Source organism: Pantherophis guttatus, chromosome 6, assembly GCF_059756535.1.
Source record: "Pantherophis guttatus breed Tessera chromosome 6, ASM5975653v1, whole genome shotgun sequence".
Taxonomy (NCBI): domain Eukaryota; kingdom Metazoa; phylum Chordata; class Lepidosauria; order Squamata; family Colubridae; genus Pantherophis; species Pantherophis guttatus.
The window spans coordinates 25,922,791-25,944,974 of record NC_142068.1 but is presented as its reverse complement, the minus strand read 5'-3'; the positions used below and the strand labels follow the sequence as shown (position 1 = coordinate 25,944,974).

The 22,184-nt window shown below is 38.3% G+C and overlaps 1 protein-coding gene across 1 annotated transcript; it reads right to left on the bottom strand.

Moving 5' to 3' along the window:
• Positions 1-10,612: 10,612 nt before the first annotated feature.
• LOC117678808 (primary amine oxidase, lung isozyme-like) lies at positions 10,613-22,184 on the bottom strand. Its single transcript, XM_087872559.1, has 5 exons — positions 22,054-22,184; positions 17,604-19,186; positions 14,059-14,344; positions 12,415-12,544; positions 10,613-12,117 (listed from the first exon to the last, which is right to left on the bottom strand). Exons 1-5 carry the CDS (start codon positions 22,059-22,061, stop codon positions 11,920-11,922), a joined length of 2,205 nt encoding a protein of 734 aa, XP_087728685.1. The 5' UTR covers positions 22,062-22,184; the 3' UTR covers positions 10,613-11,919.

Here is a 22,184-nt window from a genome sequence, read left to right as displayed (position 1 = left end):
TATAACCATTTTTAGTCCTCTTTATTATATAGGCTTTCACATGTTGTTTTTCTGTTTCAAATTTTAATGACAGTTTATACATTTTAGCAATTCCAAGTTCATCATTTCTACACAATTCTACTTCAAACTCAGTCTTAAATATATTCAAAACCTGATTTTTTGTAAAAAAGTTTAAAGTATCAGTTGTGCATACCAAGTGATACAATTCCCACCAATAAATTGTCTTTTCTATCTCTGCTGTTTATCTCTCCCCTTTCTTTTGCACAGGTATCTTAAATTACAAATGGGATGCTATTCATAGAAAACAGAACGCAACAAATTCCGTTCAGTCAAAAAGGATGCATGGAACTCAATAGCTGGCTATAACCACACTCTTATTGAAAGAACCACACATCTCCTCCTATAAAGGTGCTTTTTCAAGAGGCAACTGGACTTCCTTGTTTTTCTTTGAAGATGTTTCGCTTCTCATCCAAGAAGCTCCTTCAGCTCCGACTGGATGGTGGGGAATGGAAGGATTTATATTCCTATTCCTATAAATCCTTTCCCCACTATCCAGTCAGAGCTGAAGAAGCTTCTAGGATGAGAAGCAAAATGTCTTCAAAGAAAAACAAGAAAATCCAGTTGTCTGGAAAAAGCACCTTTGAGACAATAATGACGTGGAAGACTGAAACTCTCCATATTCACACATGTCCTCCTTCGTTCCTAATAAATACCTACTGGGTATAGATGAACTTTGCAACACATTGATGTAATTTAAGAGTAATTCTATACACATTTCCTCATCAATGTCCCCTAGCTTCTTTTTCTGGATGGTTTTGTTTATTGTTTCAGAAGGATATCCAGCTTCACCTGTGGCTGGTATTTATGTAATCCAATGGTACTTTGAATTGCAACTGAGTTTCATATTCTATAGTGGGGAATAATGAACTCTATATTAATTTCTCCTGCATAATTGGGCTATATCAGTACAATTGTATATGACCAATGCCAAAGAGCAGAAATATTTGATTGCAATCAGTGCAAACTTCTCACACTGGCAGCTTATCTGAAAATCCTTACAAAGCCTGTATTTACAGGCCTTGTATTTAATCTCCTATGATTAGCAGCTCATTATTTGCCAACATCTTTTTCTTTCTTGGTATGGTTTTGTTCATATAACAAGACAGGAGCTTCTTTCCATTTCCTTTTCTCCTTTTGCCCCATTTCATTTGCACACACTTCAAGATGAAGGTCTTCAATTATGCAGTTCTTTCCCACCCCCCACCTCCACCCCACCTCATTCTGGGTTAAACTTTCCTAGATGCATTTCAGAAAGGTTGGAAAACCTGTTTATTATCATAGATAGCTCAGACTCTTATAAGGAAACCAACAGAGAGCAGCCAATCTCAGAACTTCCAGGCAATCCTGAGCAGCTGCAGGCAAAGAAGGTTACACCATCTGACATTCAAGAGACACAACTGCCACTTGTCTCAGAAAAAGGGGAGTCTGAGATGCCACTCCCTGTGCACCTGCCAGTGCAAATGCTCACCATGTGCAAAGGAGAACAGAGCAAGGATACTCTGCAACAGTGGTAGGTTGCCCCGGTTCGCACAGGTTCTATAGAACCGGTGGTAAAACCGGTGGGAGGCTCCGCCCACTGACCCCAACATCATCAAAACACTTCTGCACTTGCGCAGAAGAGCACGTGCGTGGCAAACCGGTAGTACAGATAAGTAGAACCCATCCCTGCTCTGCAAGGCTCTTTGCAAGAAGTGTTGCCAATGTCTTGTCTTTCCAAATAAGAAACATTGGAGTTCCTAGTATTTAATAAGAGCAGAGAGCTCAGGACTCTTCATTAGCAACAATTGCTTGTTAACCTAGATTCCAGGTGCCTTAATCCTTGACTTGAAAGAATTGTTCTTCATTGTTCTAACTCATTACTAAAATACTTATGAAATTTGAGATGATTTTAAGCTTGAACTGCCATACGTAATTCCATAGATGAGTTGCAGAACCACTAAACTACTGTGGAGAACTATGCCAAACTATCAGGTGTCATATGTTTCCATCCTGGCAGGGAGTTGATTAAATATACTGATCCCAAACCACATAGGAAATTAAATTTCAGTTTAGCACTTCAAATTAGGTCCAGAAATACAAGAGTGCACATTTAAAATGATATGGCTCAGATTTCTTCAATACTCAACCAGAACCATTGGAAAGACATGCTGAAACCAGCATAGTTTCTGAAGGGGACCATTGGATGGTATTGCAGAAATCCGAAAAGGGAGAAAATTATGCATGGCTACCAATAGACAAATCTTTCTACTCCAGATATGATTATAGCTGATATAAACTTTAAATGTTTTTCAGGCCACAACTGTTTGGATTTGCTAAACGCCATTCTCTCAGGGGCCTGTATGGTCTCAAAAGCCATGTCATTGCCAAGCAGGGTTTTTTCCACACCTCAGAAAGAAAACAAGTACAACAACTAGTACTGTTGATGGACCAGACCACTCCTATTGCATTTTCATCTTCTTAAAAATAAAGATTGTTTCTACTTTCATGTTTTGCTGACCTAGATATGAAGTTGTGATAGCAGTATGCATAATTAGTTTTTCAGGCTGAATATCAACACCCTAACTCAGTGTGAGAAAACAACCTTTGCAATTTTAATAAATAGCAACTCATTAAATAACACCATCTGAAAACGACGTAAAATGATAAAACTGAATTAAAGATTTTGCATAAGTGAAATATTTCGGTTAATTGTTTATTAGAACTAATCATTCACAGAGTTTTATGCATTCCCCTTTATTTATTAGCTAATGTGTAGCTGAAACAAGCTTGGGACTTGTCAGCTTCAGGTCTTTTAAATATATATTTGCCATTCAAGTAACACAATCCCACCCTTTTCACTGACAATGTCTTTACATATTAGTAAAGAAGGATTTTCTATATATTCGTCTTCTCTACTTCAGAAGGGACCTTGACTTAGAATTTTCACTTCCATGTTCATGTGTTTGCTGCATCAGCATGCGAGAAAACCACACCAACAATTTTCAGCAATAAGGTGGAGGCACAGCAGGAAAAAAAGGGCCATAAGTTGTGTGTCTATCAAGAAATACGGGAACTTCATGAAAGGAATGCTTATAAACCCAATAATAGCATTCCCTTTGTGGTATTGGCAAAAGAATTTTACAGGCTCATTGAGCAGAAAGCAGCAGCATTTAAAAGGAGTCCGTGCTAGAAAAAAATATGGCAGAGAGAATGCATCTATGTAACAGAGAGAAAAGAATAGGAATATATACAGTAATTGGACCTAACAACTACAGGTCGTCCTCGACTTACAACCTCGACTGAGCCCAAAAATTCTATCGCTAAGCAAGACAATTGTTAAGTGAATTTTGCCCCATTTTATGACCCTTCTTGTCACAGTTGTTAATCACTGCAGGTGTTAACTTAGTAACACGGTGGTTAAGTGAATCTGGCTTCCCCACTTATTTTGCGTGTCAGAGAGTCGCAAAAGGTGATTACATGATCCCTGGACACTGCAATCATCATAAATATGAATCAGTTACCAAGTGTCTGAATTTTGATCACAAGACAATGGAGATGCAACAGTATTCATGAGTGTTAAAAACAATCATAAGTCACTGTTTTCAATGCTGTCATAACATTGTATGATCACTAAACAAACTGTTGTAAATCAGAGATTACCTGTGCTATGAAATAATGTTTGTTACGTGGTGGCACAGTGGTTAGAATGCAGTACTGCAGGCTACTTCTGCTGACTGCTGGCTGCCAAAACTTCGGCAATTCAATTCTCAATGGCTGATTCAACCTTCCATCCTTCTGAGATCGATAAATTGAGGATTCAGATTGTTAGGGGCAATATGCTGACTCTGTAAATTGCTTAGAGAGGGTGTAAAGCACTGTGAAGTGGTATATAAATCTAAGTGCTGTTACAAATGCTATTGTTTGGCAATGTTAATATAGTGCTTCCCCCTGCAATGGTGTCATGCCCCCGTCAGAGCCTGAATCTCCAAAGGAAGATGAGCCAAAACGGAATCTGATGGAAATCAAGGGGGCAGCTTTGTTGGCTTTGGAGGCAAATGAGGAGGAACAGGCCCAGTCAGGCCAGGACCTTTTAGGATTGGGACTGTTTGTAGGCAGGTAGGAATGGGGTCAGGATGACCAGGAGAGGCTAAGCAGTGAACATGAGAGACAGAGCTCAGGCAATGATCAAGAACCACCCCCTCCTGATCTGTGAGCACAGAGAGTAGAGAGAAGGCAAGAACAGCACAGACTGATCTGACTACTTGGGAGGAGAGCACCCCACCACTCTTCACAAGGCACACCTGGGGACTGAGACTTAAGGAGACCCTCTGGGGAGGGGCATTTCTCAGGAACAAACACTGAATTCATGGAGTGGTTGAGTGTCAACGTTTGAATTTTCCTGGATTTCTTGCATTCTTTCTGAATTTCTAGATTACTTGCCTTGCTCCTTTACTTTCTAGATTCCTCAACTTGCCCTGCTAGATTTCTTACTTTGCAGCCATGGTGCTCACAGTGTTGGGTTGGACTATTTGCAGCCAGAAGGTCTTTGAGTGTGTGTGTGTGTGTGTGTGTGTGTGTGTGTGTGTGATCACTTTGCTCTGGGACTTGCCAGAAATGTGGGAGTGTTTGGGGAAATTTGGATAAATAAAAGGGTGGTTCGAACTGCCAGCTGCCTGTGTTACCTCTATGCCGTACCCAGGTCATCACAAAGGGCCACTAGAGTCTGGGTCCCTTTCTCCAGGCAATTAGGTTCTTCCCTGCTCTCAATCACTCACCAAGAGTCTCAATGTCCCTCTCTCTGTAGCTCACTCTGGCAGGCAGCCCACCTAAGTCACTGGCATGTGCACTTCTGCTCACTCAGCACACCTCTCGCCTAGCCCATCTTGGTCATCCTCTGGCATGTCTAGCTCTCCTTTGGTCACTGGCTTGCTCACATGCATGGGCCATGTGGTGGGTTGGCATCATGGCAAGCTGATAATACCTTCTGCCACACCCTTTCTCTCTTCACCTCTTTCTCTCCTTACTTTGCCTCCTTCTCCACTTGATTCTGCTGTCTCCTTCTCCAATTCATGTTTTCCCTGCTCATCCCCCTCTCTTTCCATCTTCCTTCCTTCTCCTTTTCTGTCCCCCTTTGTTCCCCTATGTTTTGTGACAAGACAGTGAAATAAATATTCTTCATTAAAAGAAACTCTTCTCCTAAATTGAAGTTCAAAAACATTACTAAGAGAATAGTAACCATTAGAACAATTCTGAAAAAGCCAAATTGAGGCAGAAAGCCTATAATTTCCATGCAAGTGAGAAACATGTTTTCTACTTACCACCAATATCCAAATTCACCTTGAAATGAATATTATGGCTATGAATTGGACCCAGCACCCACTCTTGGACTCTATTGCCAAAGTCTCTGGCATCACCAAAGTAAAAATCAACTGTAGATATAGTCTGGAACACCAGATTTGAATCTGCCAACCCTCCATAAAAAGGAGACTGCATACTTTCATAATGTCATCGTATGGATACCTCAGCATTCTGCTCAAAGATGCAGATAGCATTTTTATGGCTAACAGGTAATGAAGTATCATGAAAAAAGTTTGAATCCAAATAACTGGATAAATAAGGACAATCCAGACCCTCAGTGAGTAGAAAGATATGAGATCCAAGTCCTAAACTGGCATCCATGTATCTGGTCAACATGGAAGCAGGAGTGTTGGAGCCATAGATAGAGCTTGCTTCTTGCAAACTTAACTCATAGATTATCCTTTCTCCATTAAACCTGACACCAAAGATAAGTGGACTCAGACCAAAACACTGGTTGGACACTTCTAAACAGACTAAAAGTTGAGACCAAGGAAATTATACATAGGTTAAAAAGGAGAAGGTCTCTTATACAAATGTATCTTTAAACTGTAAACTGTAAACAAAGGCAATTTAGAGAGCTTGGGAAACCTCATTTCCCAACCTTTAATCATTTTTCAAGTTGTCATAATTCAACATAATTCTGGGTGGGCTAGATGCTACCCTCTTTGTGCAACAGGTAAATTTATGTCTCTTTGTCCTAGTATTTAAAGGATGACATATGTTCCAGAACCAGACTCTCATTTTTATTGCCTTTGATCGCTTTTTTCTTTTTAATGAACCTTGCTTTTAAGAACTGTTATTTTGTTGGTATTAAATTTGTTGTTAAAATTCTTTTTAGAAGTGGAATACAAATTAATAGAACACCAATAGGAAAAAAAATTCTGTTATTTAATGGGGGGAAAGCAAACATCATCCTGATAATTAAAACAAATAAAGTGGAATAATTAAAGAGTAAGGTATATATAATATCTATTTATATTCACACAGGATTAATTCAAACCTGAAATTTATCATTAAATTTAAATGATTTGGACACATATTGAATTTTCTTATTACAGTCTAAATAATCAATAATGCATTCCACTAATTATACAAAAGTTAAAATATGAGTTCTAGAAATGAAATTTTGGACTGCATGTTCTCTTAGATGTGTTTCATTTCTATGTGTCAATTCGGATAAATCACGAGATAAAGAAGCATACGAAGAGATCATCCATTATGAAATCCATGTTAAACGTCTAGCGTGATCATACAGTCTAAAGGGCTCGCAACTTGGGCGTCCTCCTGGATTCACAGCTGTCTTTAGAAGAGCACTTGACGGCTGTGACCGGGAGGATTTTTCATCAGGTTCGCCTGATCCTCCAGTTGCGTTCCTTTCTAGATCGGGACTCTTTACACACAGTCACTCATGCCCTCATCACCTCTCGTCTGGACTATTGTAATGCTCTCTACATGGGGCTCCCCTTCAGGTGTGCTCGGAGGTTCCAACTGGCGCAGAGTGCAGCTGCACGGGTGGTTATGGGAGCGACGTGGAGTTCCCATGTAACACCTCTCCTGCGCGAGCTGCACTGGCTCCTGGTGGTCTTCCGAGTGCGCTTCAAGGTTTTGGTTATCACCTTTAAAGCGCTCCATGGCTTAGGACCTGGTTATCTATGGGACCGCCTGCTACCACTAATAGCCTCCCACCGGCCAGTACGCTCCCATAGAGAGGGGCTCCTCCGGGTGCCGTCGGCCAAACAATGTCGACTAGTGGCCCCTAGGGGGAGACCCTTCTCTGTGGGGGCACCTACGATCTGGAATGAGCTCCCCCCGGAGATACGGAGGATCCCGGATCTGTGCATCTTCCATCACGCACTTAAGACCTTTCTATTTCATCAAGCTGGCCTGGGCTAAATCTTCTCCCCTTTTTAAATGTAAATTTTAATTTGTTTTTAAATTATGGGGCATTTTAAATTTTTTCAGCCAAATTATTTAATTCGTTTTTATTCTATTTTAAATTTTTGTATTTATGTGTTTTATCCTGTGGCTATTCACCGCTCTGAGTCCTTGGGAGTAGGGCGGTATAGAAATTTAATAAAATAAATAAAATAAATAAAATTTGGAGTTGTGAAGTCACCTCATTCTCTTGAGCCCTGAACGGAAAAGGAAGCCTCCAATCTGCTGACTACATTTCAAATGTTTTTAGAGGAAGAATTATTCATTTTAGCATTAGAACTAGAGTGATATACCAAAGATAAAATATATTATGTCAATTCTCTCTGAGCATAATGTTCCGAGTAAATTTAATATTCTTCTTCCACTTATAAATTATGACTAGAAAAATGTCAAATTCAATCAAACAACTCAATATTCCTCCTTGATTCAGCAGTTATGTTACTACCAAACAGTATCTTGTTGAAGATACTGAAACTAATCAAATGTAGAACAAATCAGAATAAATGATTATCTCTCATCTGAGGGAAATTCTTGGATCCTTCATGTTTATATAAATAACCATTGAATAAAAGCCCAGATTATTATTTTCCTATATTTATTCCAAATATTCAGATACATCACAAGATAAATGACAGAAGCATAAGTAGAGATCATCCATTATGAAATTCATGTTAAACCTCTAGCATGATCAGACAGTCTAAAATTTGGAGCTGTGAAGTCACCTCATTTTCTTGAGTCCAGAATATATTTTTTCTGACCAACAGTATTTATTTAATTTATATGCCACCCATATCACTATCCTGAGTGACTCTGGGCAGCTTACAGTTGCATAAAAACATAAAAATAAAATAATTAAAATTAGCAACCATTAATAAAGGTTAAATGAGCATGGGTAGTACATGATTGGGCTTTTGTCTGTCACTCAACCAATCACCTCCAACATAGCATACCCCTATCAGGGCCTCAAGCCAATTGAAAGAGCAGAGTTTATTTATTTATTTATACATTTTTCTTTAACATATATAAGTATTTAGTAAACAGTTTATTGTCTGGGTCATTTTACATATACATAATGATGATAATAATATTCTTTACTTGTATATAATAGTATTCTTCCAACTTCTAATTTCTACCTTTATTATCTAACCATTGATAAAACACAGAAAGAGCAGGTTCTAAGGCCTTTCTGGAAGGCTCAGCAGCACTTTTTCATGCGGCTGTTGATAAAAATAGGATTGCCAAAATGATCGCCAACATCCAATGATGGATATGTATTTATTTTATTTATTTATTTTGTTTGTCAAACATGTACAAGATAGCAGGTATAGATATAAACATAAACATAAACAAAGGAAGTAAGTACAGATAAATGGGGACAGAAAGACAAGGACGGTAGGCATGCTAGTGCACTTATGCATGCCCCCTTTACAGACCTTTTAGGAATGGGGTGAGGTCCATGGTAGACAGTTTGAGGTTGACGCTGTGAGGGTTTGAGGCTGTAACAACGGAGTCGGGTAGAGCATTCCAGGCATTGACCACTGTTGCAGTTTACTTTGAGTTTTTATCAATTGTTTGCCCCTGTATTATTGTGGTTGAAGCTGAAGAAGTCATTGACAGGTAAGATGTTGTAGCAGACAATTTTGTGTATTATGCTCAGATCGGACTGCAGGCAGCGCAGTTCCAGATTGTCCAAGCCCAGAATTTCAAGTCTGGTGGCATAAGAGATTCTATTTTAAGTAGAGGAGTGGAATACCCTTTTCATGAAATACCTCTGGACCCGCTCAATCATGTTAATATCCGATATACAGTGTGGATTCCAGGCAGATGAGCTGTATTCAAGAATTGGTCTGGCAAAGGTTTTGTATGCCCTAGTTAGCAACACAATGTTACCAGAGAAGAAGCTTTGCAAGATTAGGTTAACAACTCTTAATGCCTTTTTGGTAATGCTGTTACAGTGAGCTCTGGGGCTTAGATTGTTTGAGATGAGTACTCCTAGGTCCTTGACAAAGTGAGGGTCATCTACAAGATCGTTTCCACCCAGCATTTGGTGTATTTGGTGTTCTGATTTTTTTTGCCAATGTGCAGGACAGAGCATTTATTAGTTGAGATTTGGAGCTGCCAAATACACAATCATTCTGACACATAGTCAATGTCACTTTGTAGGGCAGCAGCATTGTCAGTGGTGTTAAATAATTTTACATCATCAGCGAAGGGGACACAGCTGCTTTTAATATAATCTTATAGGTCATTGATGTAAAGCAGAAAGAGTGTGGGTCCTAAAATGCTGCCTTGGGGGACACCGCTGTTAACAGGTGCCAGATTTGATTGGGCCCTTCCTATTTTGACTATTTATTTTTGCCTGTTGGACAAGAATGAGGCTATCCACTTGTGCAGGGATCCGGAGATGCTGTACTTAGTTTCAACAGTAGTTTGTCATGCATAATATGGCACAAGAAGAAGAAGAAGGAAGGCCAGAAGGTGGAGACCGATCTCACCACAGTGACAAAATGCTCCAGAGAGCAGGTGGCATGATAGAGAATCTCTTCTCCAAGCTAAGCTAAATTCCTTGGCTGTTGGAGTTCACAGAACCCAAGAGAATAGAATGAACCAATCTCATTATGGTGAGATGGTTCCTCAAATAACCTCGCCCCATGCCATGAAGGCTATGGAAGCGATAACTAATACTTTGACTTGGACTCAACAGCAACCCAGCAACCAATGCAGCTTGCATAACAGCATACATGCACCACCCTAATGGCCACCAGAACTATCCATGCCTCTGCATTCTGTAACAGCTGTAGCTTCCAAAGGTAGCCCCATGTAGAGTATGTTTCAATAATTCAAATGCGAGATGATTAGGCCATGAGTGATAGAACGGAGGGCCTCATGATGCACAACATCCTGCTCTCCCCAGAGATCATCTTCAAGCACAAAATACAGAGTTTTTTCTCCTACAACCAGGTCTGAAACCCTACTGAATGGAGTCCAGATAATCAGTTTCATCCGGGCTCTCCAGGAGCTGCCATGTAATCACCTTTTTACCTTAAAAGGAATGTGAGAAATTGGACAAAAATTTTCCAGGCAGGCAGGCTCCAGGGATGATTTCTTATTGGGTGTGGGGGGGAACCAATATCTCCTTTTATAATGCCAGGATAATGCCTCCCACAATGATGTGTCACTGTAAATGTAGCATCAAGAATATTAAAGATCCTCTGTTTTTAATTTTTTAACATAAATACTTTTTAAAAATAGATGATAAATTCATATACAAAATCCATTTAGATTTGCCATAAAAGCATTAATTTTATTGTAGCACAAGTAGCCATGCTATCCAAAATCTCACGTCATGACCTTCTGACTCCAGAAGCCTTCTATTTCTCAGCAACATGCACTCTTTTTTCAAAATCAAACAACAAAATGCAATTTCAAATCAGTTAAACCCAGTCCCCCTCTTTCCTTCACATCTTGTAACATTATGTAATCATGTTTTATTCCAGTGCCAAAGAAATTCCCTGCTATTTAAATTATGGTTTTCTGCCATAGTTTAAATGGTGCATTGATTGTTAAAACAGGTGGTGTATTTGTAACTAGGTATAAAAATGCTTCCCAGCAAAATCAACTATAGTTTCTCCCATCTAAACATATCTCTTTAAACTTTATTCCATATCTTTAAACAAACATTTTCAAATAACATTCAGTTCACATTTGTCATAGTAACAGTGAGTTGGAAGGGACCTTGGAGGTCATCTAGTCCATAATGCCAACTGAGTTTACCTTCTTCTTAAAGGTATCTTATAAAACAGATAAAGGGTAACAATAATTAGAAAAAATGTCCATTAATTATGCAGAAGGAAGAAGAGAGAAAGAAAAAGAAAATTGTAGAACACTAGCAAGTAAGATAAATTATACCCACGAATTTCTAAGCAAAAACCAAAAGTATTGTTGAGATACAGATTAATATAATACATACAGATCAGTGATGAAATCTAAAATTTGTTACTACCGGTTCTGTGGATGTGGCTTGGTGGTGGTGGGTAATGTGACTGGGTGGGCGTGGCCAAATTTTTTTTTTACTTTTAAAACCATTTTTTACATGTATAACCATGTAAAAAAATGCTTTCAAAAGACTCTGACGATCTCAGATGAGTTGCCTGATCGTCAGAGGGTTTGCCAATCAGGCAACTCAGCTGGGGTCGTCAGAGCTTGGATCGTCAGAGGCATTTAAAAGAAAAAAAGCCTCTGATGATCGCATGGCTCAGCTGGGCATGGGGGGCGGGGGGCTGGGATTTTTGCTATCGGTTCTCCAAACTGCCCGCCACCATCGCTACCTACTCTCCCGAGCCGGTCTGAACTGGGAACATTTCATCCCTGATACACATAGTCTAAAATTCTGATTTCAAAAATACTGTGCAGATGTGCAGAAACCCCCAGGTGTTAGCTGACTGTGGTACAAATTTATTGTTTATTTCCAAATTCAAATTCACTGTCAAAAAGTAAAAGACATTAGAAAGTTGTCAAGTTTGAAAAAAACCATAAGTGGAAGAGGGAAATGGGTAATAATGAAAAATTTGGCATTTTTGCCAAATGTTATTGATTGATTTCACAGGTATTGGGATCCTGTTGACCGATGAAAACACTGTCTGGAGAACACATGGAAGGGTCATCATCAAAATAATTGTAGGGTCTCAAGAAGAAACCCACCACATTCCCAAGGGTTGCAGTATTGGGTATATCCTCAGAATGTGGAATATGGAGAAAGCCAGTATTGATCCAAGCAACCAGATCCTGTGAAAGGAAAAGGGATAATATTATTGTGCTACCTTAGGGAAAAGACCTGTTAAACAGAAAGGTAGCACAGGAATGGATTGAAAGAAACTAAGTTTGTTAAGCAAAACAGCAGATAATTTAGGGCGTAATATGACAATATGATTTTTTTGTTTGTCTACTCAGATTTAGGGATGTGTAGAAATGGAAAACTGGGAGTACAATATTGTTAGCAAAGACCTTATATCCATTCTGCAGAATTATGGGATAATAACCTGCAAGGTGCTTCACTGCTAGGTGGGGTCCATCTTCACTTACCTCATTGACAATGCTCTCATTGTTTATGAAGTCAGCAAAGACCACAGGAGGATTCCAAGGGTCAACCTGATTGTAGGCAGTGGTGCTGAAAGGTTCATTTTCTTTCCTCTTTGTAACAGCTAGTTTATAACTAAAAGGAAAAACAAAAGGACTTGCATTTCTTATTTCTTATTAATTATTAAGATTTATTATTTCTCTTCTTAAGATCTTAAGAGATTATTGTTCCAGGCATAGATCTTGAAAGACAATATAATGACAGAATGCTATTCCATGATAGCTTAATTATAAAAATATAGGGCTATCATTGTTATAATTCATTATTAAACTACAAATGAGTTTTAAGTTGATTTTACACTTGAACTGCCATGTGTAATTCCGTAGATGAGTTGCAGAATCCTAAGATCACTGTGGTGATCTCTGCCAACCTAGCAGGTATCATGGATCTCCATCCTGGTATATAGTTCATTAAATATACTGACCCCAAATTCAGGAGATTAAAATTTACCAGGAGCATCTCAGATTTGGTCCAGAACTGCAAAAATACAAATTTATAATAACATGGCTTGGGTTTCTTCAATACTCAGCCAGAGCAATTTGAAATTTTCAATGTTGTTGAAGGAGACTTGTAAAATCTATTATAGAAAATGGATAAGGGAGTAAATTATGGATGGCCTCCAATAGCTTGGTCTGCCTACTCCAGATATGGTTAGAGCTAGGATAATAGGATAAATTAAAAATGTATTTCAGGCCACAGTTTTACCTTTCATTTATATCACTTAGATTTACTAAAACTCAATCTCAATTTTATTTCTATAAACCTACGTTTATTTCCATGCATGTGGAAACTTCTGGATCTGTAGGATTTTTTGTAGATCAAGCTCAGTAATAGCTGTCAGACTAAGGTCTGTTTTTAACTATTAACTATTCTTTCAAATGTGATTATAGATTACAACCCAAACATGTTATATTTGTCAAAGGAATTACGTATTTCTATGCAAGCCAATAATGAATTTTTAATAAAAAGAAGTTCTGGGACTTGAAACATCTGTCATGAATGGTAGTGAGGAATATTACCAAGAAGAAATTCTGCAGAGTTTGGATAGCACTTTGTTCCATTATATACTCTATTGTTAAGTACTGCAATTGGAAAGATTTTCTCTAGCAAATATTTTATCAATATTCAGACTTTTTAAACATATCAGCTGCAATGAGGCCTAACAGAAGCCAAGAAATAGATATATACATTTCTTTAAAACAGTGGTGGGTTTCAAATTTTTTTACTACCAATTCTGTAGGTGTGGCTTGATGGGCTTGGTGGACATGGTTTGGTGGGCGTGGCAGGGGAAGGATACTGTAAAATCTCCATTCCCTCCCCACTCCAGGGAAAGGTTTCTGCAAAATCCCCATTTCCTCCTGATCAGCTGGGACTCGGGAGGCAGCGAATAGATGGGGGCGGGGCCAGTCAGATGTGATATTTACAGGTTCTCTGAACTACTCAAAATTTTTGCTACTGGTTCTACAGAACTGGTCAGAACCTGCTGAAACCCACCTCTGCTTTAAAACGAATAAATCTTATTCAAGGTGCTGAAACCGAAAGACATGGGTGAATCCATTTTACTTCTGGACTTAGAAATAGTCACTTACCGACCCCAGCTGAGGCCTGGCTCCATTGGATCTGACTCTGGCAGATGGTCTCCAGAAAAGCTGACCATCTGGATCCGATAGCCTTGCTTATAGCCCCATTTGTTTGTGCAGTTGGATGCAAAATAAATGTATCTGGGCATGTTGTCATGGAGACGGAATGCCGCCTTGTTCTCAGTGTCCAAAACTTTCCTCACCATCTTCATCCGATGGATCTTATCTTCTGGGCTCCAAGGGGCCTGTGTGGTTTCAAAAGCCATGTCATTGCCAACCAAGGTATTTTCCACACCTCAGAAAGAAAATCAGTATAGTAATTAGAATCTGAGCAATTAATGATAAACCAAATTATTCCTGTTGTATATTCAGCTTCTTAAAATCAATGTTATTTATATCCTAAAGCTTTGCTGACATGGAGATGAAATTGTGATAAGGATATGCAGGATTAGTTTTCCAGACTGAATATGAACAATGTAACTCAATGTGAAAAAACAACCTTTGAAATTTTAATAAACAGCAGCTGGTTCATTAAATAGCACCATCTGAACAATGACCTAAACCAAAAATGATAAAACTGAATTCGAGACTGAAACATTTCGGGTTAATGGTTTATTAAGTGGATCATAAGCTCCCTAACAAACAGGAAGCAGCAGGTGAAGCTAAACAAAATTGTATCAGATACCTGTACAATTAGCACAGGGGCCCCCCAGGCTGTGTGCTCTCCCCACTTCTCTTCTCTCTGTATACGAATGACTGCATCTCTAACAATCCATCTGTTAAACTACTGAAGTTCGCAGATGACACAACAGGGATCGGTCTCATTCGAGACAATGATAAATCGACATACAGATGGGAGGTTGAACAACTACAGTAGCCTTGTGGTGTGACTGGAACAATCTGGAACTGAACACATTCAAAATTGTAGAAATGGTGGTAGACTTTAGGAGAAACCCTTCCATATTTCCACCTCTCACAATACTAGACAACACAGTATCAACAGTAGAGAACTTCAAATTTCTAGCTTCTACCATATCGCAAGATCTAAAATGGATAGCTAACATCAAAAACGTCATCAAAAAAGCGCAACAAAGAAGTTCTTTCTGCACCAACTCAGAAAGCTCAAACTGCCCAAGGAGATGCTGATACAGTTCTACAGAGAAGTTATTGAGTCTCATCTGCACCTCTATAACTGTCTGGTTTGGCTCTGCAACCCAACAAGACAGATACAGACTTCAGAGGATAATTAGAACTGCAGAAAAAACAATTGTTACCAACCTGCCTTCCACTGAGGACCTGTATACTGCACGAATCAAAAAGAGGGCTGTGGAAATATTTACAGACCCCTTGCATCCTGAACATAAACTGTTTCAACTCCTATACTCAAAACGACGCTATAGAGCACTGCACACCAGAACAATTAGACACAACAACAGTTTTTTTCCTGAACACCATCACTCTGCTAAACAAATAATTCCCTCAACACTGTCAAACTATTTACTAAATCTGCACTACTATTAATCTTCTCATTGTTCCCATCTCCTTCCACTTATGACTGTATAACTGTAATTTTGTTGCTTGTATCCTTACGATTTATATTGATATTATTTCCTGATTGCTTATCCTATGACTATCATTAAGTGTTGTACCTTATGATTCTTGATGAACGTATCTTTTCTTTATGTACACTGAGAGCATATGCACCAAGACAAATTCCTTGTGTGTCCAATCACACAAGGCCAATAAGAATTCTATTCTATTCTATTCTATTCTATTCTATTCTATTCTATTCTATTCTATTCTATTCTATTCTATTCTTTATATACACTATAATAACTTTCACTTTGTTGCATTGGAAAAAGAGTTTTATGGGATCATAAAACATCAGCATTCAAAATGAGACAGTGCTAAAAAAGAATATGACAGAGAGAATGTGTCTATGTAATAGAAAGAAATAGGAATAGAATCGGACCCAAGAAATAGAGTGAAATAATGTTTGTTTAGAAATGCTAATTTCTATGAAATATTTTCATAGAAATATTTTCTGGCTTTCAACTTCATCTTCAAATCAAGCTAGCCATTGCTTCTTGCTGGATCAGAAACAAGGCCAAGACAGCCTCCTGATCTAGGTGGTCATTGTTTCAGCTGTATATAGGAGAGAGACTGGCCAAACCAAGAGGAGGAGTCAAATGAAGAATTAGTCTGGAATCCCTACATGGGCACAAGACTGTAAAGTCCGACAACCCTCCCTCACCTTGAATGTTGTTGAACCTTATCTAGTCTCATCATAAAGTGTGAGTCTGAGTAGATTCCTGTGCATAGGCTTGAGCAAGAAAACTTTAACTGAACTCTTCATACAGTATATGGGTCTGCTGTTTGCACATGACACTATATGATCTTCGATGGAAAATTTCTTCTGACCTGCAAGACTCATTCATTAGGTTTCCTGATAACAGATTTCAGTGGAAACTTTTGAAGATGGAGCTTTCCGTATCAGGCCCTGCTAACTTTGAGATTATGGGAATTGAACAACTGCCCATATGAAATGCACTATAGCTGAAGGAACCTGATGACATGAAGACCTGCTTGACTTACAGAATTAATCACCTCCAAGGTTTTTTATTCATATCCCACTTTCTATTATTTTATTATAAACAATTCAAGGTGTGAATATATCTAATATTCCTTCCTCCTTCTATTTTCCCCACAACAGCCCTGTGAGGTGAATTGGGATGAGAGCGAATGACCGGCCCAAGGCCACCCTGCAGGCTTTCATGGCTAAGGTGGGACCAGAATTCATGGTTTCCTGCTTTCTAATCTGTTGCCTTAACCACTAGACCAAACTGGCTGAAGTTTACTATGTGTGGATGATCAGTCACTATTATTTTATTATTATTACCTCAGAGCTTATTCTTTAAAACTAAAGCACTAAACAGAGATCACCCATGACCCATTTTATGACATCATTTTTTTAAAAAAAAAAGACTCAGGGATGAGAATGAGGACATTTGGAAGTTTTAAGAAGAAATTAGACAACCATTAGTTTGAAATGGTACAGCGTTTCCTGCCTGAGCAGAGGGTTGGACTAGAAGACCTCCAAGATCTCTCCCATCTCTGTTATTCTGCATTCTAATTAATCTATAAAGGATTTTTGGTATTATCTGTCTTGAAAGCAACTTTTAGTTCCAAAAGCACCTGAAAATCAACTAATTTCCAGATTTAGCCCCCAAAATGTATGAAGACATAACTGCAATAAATTAAATGTCATGATATTTTGTTGAGAAAATCTGTTGATCATATTTTCTTATTATGACAGTGCAAATTGTACTTGAATTAAGTTTTCATAGCAGACCAATAGTGAAATAAATATTCTTAATTTTTTTTAAAAAAAACCCTCTATCTTCTCCAAAATTGTTAAAGAACATTACTGAGAACAGTAAGCATACTTTTGAATCTTTCTTCATTATAATTTTTACAGTCATTATAAAAATTCTAAGAAAGGAGTAAAGAACCAATAAATTTCTTTGAAAGTTGCAGACATTTCTCCTACTTACCACCGATATCCAAATCCACCTTGAAATGAATATTGTGGGTGAGAATTATTCCAAGCACTCTTTCTTGGACTCTATTGCCAAAGTCGCTGGCATCACCAAAATAAAATGAAGTTTCAATGTACCCACTGACATGGACCTGAACACCAACAGCTCCATTTTGGTGAAAAATAAAATCCCAGACATAGTCATAGTTGCCAACTGAAGATATGGTTCGGAACACCAGATTTGAATCTGCCAACCCTCCATAAAAAGGAGACTGGATGCTTTCATAATGTCTTCGTATGGGTAATTCAGCATTCTGCTCAAAGATGCAGATAGCATTTTTACGGCTAACAGGTAATGAACTATCGTAAAAAAAGTGCCAGTCCAAGTAACTGGATAAATAAGGACAATCTACTCCCTGGGTAAGTGGAAAGATAAATGATCCAAGTCCAAAACCCACATTCATGTATCTGATCAACATGGAAGTAGGACTGTTGGAGCCATAGATAGCACTTGCTTCTTGCAAACTTAACTCATATATTATTCTTTCTCCATTAAACCTGACATCAAAGATACGTGGACCCCTGCTTGCATCAATTCCAAACGCAAATCTCCAGTTCAGAAATGTGACTTGATTATTCTGAATCCTATAGCGTGGTCCATGAGGTTCATATTGCAAAGGGCCTGGATCTTTTGGTGGTACCCTCTGCTTCAGTGAAGAGTAGCCCCCATCAATAGGGGCCTCTTTAACCTTTTCTACTCTAATCTTTCCCATATTGAATTGTTTCTCAAGGTCCTCCATATCTTCAAAGTATTGTCCATTATAAAACACTTTTATTACCTTCCACCCAGAAACATCCAAGCTACTATGATCCACTTGGACCTCAAGCCCAATGGGATGCAAATAATAGCCAGTCACATTCTGGAAATGACTCACCCACATTTTGCGATCTCCTGATTTAAGTCCCGGTAGCAATTGATGAATGTACTGAATATTGCTTCCATTGTAATTTAGAACCTCTTGCATGAAATTTGGAGCCTTGGGATATTCGTCCTTTAAAAATTCATTGATTTCATTAAACTCATTTGCAAAAACAAATCTTTGAGAATAAAACAGTTTCTGTCCATATTTTTGTGCCGTGATATCTTGATGATATGTTGGTTCTGGAAGTGGACCCACCACAAATTCTGTCACATTGGGGTCCAGCTGATTTCCAAAATGGACCACAGCCAGAGCTTCCCGGGCTGGTCTAGAACCTTGATGATCTAAGAATTGTAATACTTGTGCTTTGGGAGGGAGCTGCAAGGTGATCAAATAGATGCAATTATCTGATGGCTGGGCTTGAGGCGCCTCCACCAATGGCACTCCCAGGTTGGACTGTAAATACCTCTTTACTTGCATTATCTCTTCCGGGGTTAAATCTTGAAATACCTGACTGCCACAATCCTGACCACCTTCCTCTTGCTCCTTTGTCTGGGAAAAACACTCACAATTTGTGGGTTTTTTCCCTGCATTTCGGAAATTCAAGACTAAAATAATAATGATGGTGATGCCTATTGCTACAAGAGAATAGAGCACTTTCGAATTCATTCTTCCAAACCTATTGCCAGAACATAGAGAAAACAGTTTGTTAAGTACCAAATTATCAATTTTTAATTCTTAACACAAATATTAAAGACACATGCTGAGCATGAAAATTATAAAAGTATAAATTCCTTGCATTTACAAAATACTCCAGAAATTTTGCAAAGATAAGCATTAATATGTTAAATTTATATTTACCAAGAAAGAAATAACGGGAGACTAGTATAGATCTATTTCAAGCTGTTTAGCTCTCGTCAGCTAGCCGTATACTTCTGGGATTCAAACCTGGGTGAACCAGCTAGCTGATGAAAACTAAATAGCTTGAAATAGATCTACACTAGTCTCCCTTTACTTCTCTGCCGGTAACTATAAATTTAACACAAAAATAATTTATCATGAAAGCAACTGACTGCGAAGGCTCCTGGACTGGGGCTGAAAGGTGAAAGCGGAAGCAGTATGCTCCATCCTATATTTTGGTAGACCAGGTTGCCCTGATACAAAATACATAAGCAATCATATATATATATACATTTTCAATAATCTTACCATCTAGTCAGGATACTCCTTTTTTCATTAGCTAAAACCGAGAAGTCAGAAAAAAGCAATGGCTGGACACTTCTAAACCAACTAGATGTTTTGCACAAGAAATTTCACATAGGTTAAAAGGGAGGAAACCTCTTATGCAAATGTGTCTTTAAATTATAATCTTCTATTTTGAAAAAATGCAATCCAGGGGTCTTAAGAAAGCTCTTGTGCTACCCTTTAATCATTTTTTCAAGTTGTCAGTGTTTAACATAATTCATTTCTCCCAATTGTAGGTGGTTGGGCTAGATGCTACTTTCTATATACACCAGGTAAATTTAGGTGTCTTTGTCCAACTAGTTAAAAGATAACATGTTCCAGAATCAGAGTCACACTTTGATTTCCTCTTATCCTTTTTTTTTAAAAATGAACCTGGCTCTTTAAGGACTGTTCTTTTGTCAGTATTTATTCTACTGTTAAAATTATTTTTAGTAGTGGAATTCAAACAATTACAACACCAATAGGGAAAAACCAGGGTATTTGTATGCAGTGAGCAAACACTTGATCTTGAAACCCAACTGGCTGCAAATAATAGCCAGTGGTTTTCTGAAAACGACTCACCTACATTTTGCAATCTTCTGATTTTAGTGCTAGTGGCATTTATTTATCTTTGTCAATTTCATATGACTACTTTATATGGCTACATCAAAAAGTCAATGGTCAGAACAATTAACTAAAACAATAAATACATTAAAACAATCATAATTAAAATGAGCCTTGATAGTACAGGGGTTTAGTGCACCCTGTAATTAACACAGCTGCCTGCAATTTCTGCTGGTTCGAATCTCGCCAAGGCTCAAGGTTGACTCAGCCTTCCATCCTTTCTAAGGTAGGTGAAATGAGGACCCAGTTTGTGGGGGCAATAAGCTGACTTTCTATAAATATACAAAAGTATGAAGGCTATTGCTTAACGCATTGTAAGCCGCCCTGAGTCTCTGGAGAAGGGCGGCATATAAATCAAATTTTAAAAAAAATGCAAAACAGTCATTATTAAGAAAATAAAACCACATAGTGCAGGTGAGAATGTATCAGCCACAGTTACAGAGTCATTGTAATATTTCACAGGTTCCCTGGTACCCCCAGACCTGATAACAAAGCCAAGTCTTTCTGAACATTAACAGTGATGGATCTCACCTTGCTTTGTGGGGGAGGATGTTTTATAAGGCAGGTGCCACTGCAGAGATGGCCTGCCTCCTTGACTCACCTAGCATAGATCCCTCATGGACAGAAGCCACAGCATGCCTTCTCTGCTAGACCTGATAGGACAGGCAGATATAATCACGGAAAGGTGGTCCCTCAGATAACCCAGTCCCATGCCATGAAGGGCTTTAAAGATTAAAATCAGCATCTTCTTGAGGGAAGAGATGTAACATTGCAATTCTAGAAACACATATAACTGCCACTGCCCCTCTATTCTGCATCACTGAAGCTTCTGAATTGTCTTCAAGGGCAGCTCTATGTAGGATGCATTACACTAGTTAAATAAGGAGATAACTAGGGCATAAAATTCCTGTGAAAAGAGTTCTTCTTCCCCAAAACTAACAACAGCTTCAGAAAACTTTCCAGGCAAGTCAGAAGAACCTCTTTTAATTATGAGTTAAATTATATGACGAAGATGAAATAAAGCCAAATTATAGATTCATAGAATCAAAAGGGATCTTACACTCCATATAGTCCAACCTTCTGTTCTTTGTGGTATGGGTGAAGGAGAAGATTCCAGCAAGATTTATAGTAAGATAGGATAAGAAATGAATAATTAATAAAAAAGGTAAATACGTGCCATATGCGTGCCATAGGTTCACCATCACGTGTATAGGGTCTCCTGCTGAGGAGGGGGTTGGACTAGAAGACCTCCAAGGTCCCTTCTAACTCTGTTATTCTATGTTCTATGTCCTATTCATTACCCAATGCTTCCCAAACTTGTATAAATTACCTAAAATTGAATAAAAGAGGTTTTTGTTTGGGTAAAGACACATAAATCCATTACCTATCATAACAGGGACATTTAAATAGGCTTAAATATTGTTATATATATTAAAATACGTTCAAAAATCTCCTAAAATATTCCTATTAAGATGAAAATTATGAAATTACAAAAGATAATTTGTTGAAATAACGTAACAGGTCATTGAGTGATAGTAATCCTTGAATTAGAAACTTTTGCTCAGCGACCCTTGGAAATTATGACTGGGCTATAAGAAGGGATTTATGACCAGCCATAAGTTTGTTTGTGTGTTTATAACATTTATAGGCTGCCTATCTTACATCAGAATAACTCTTGGGAAACAATGTTTACACTACCTGATCATAATGCTGGTCTCTGGTATGAATGAAACTCAGAGAATGAAAGTTAGTCTCTTTTGGTAATACCATAATGTGGACTTCAACTCCCAGAATTCTCCAACCAGCCAAGGTGGGAGTTTGGGAATTCT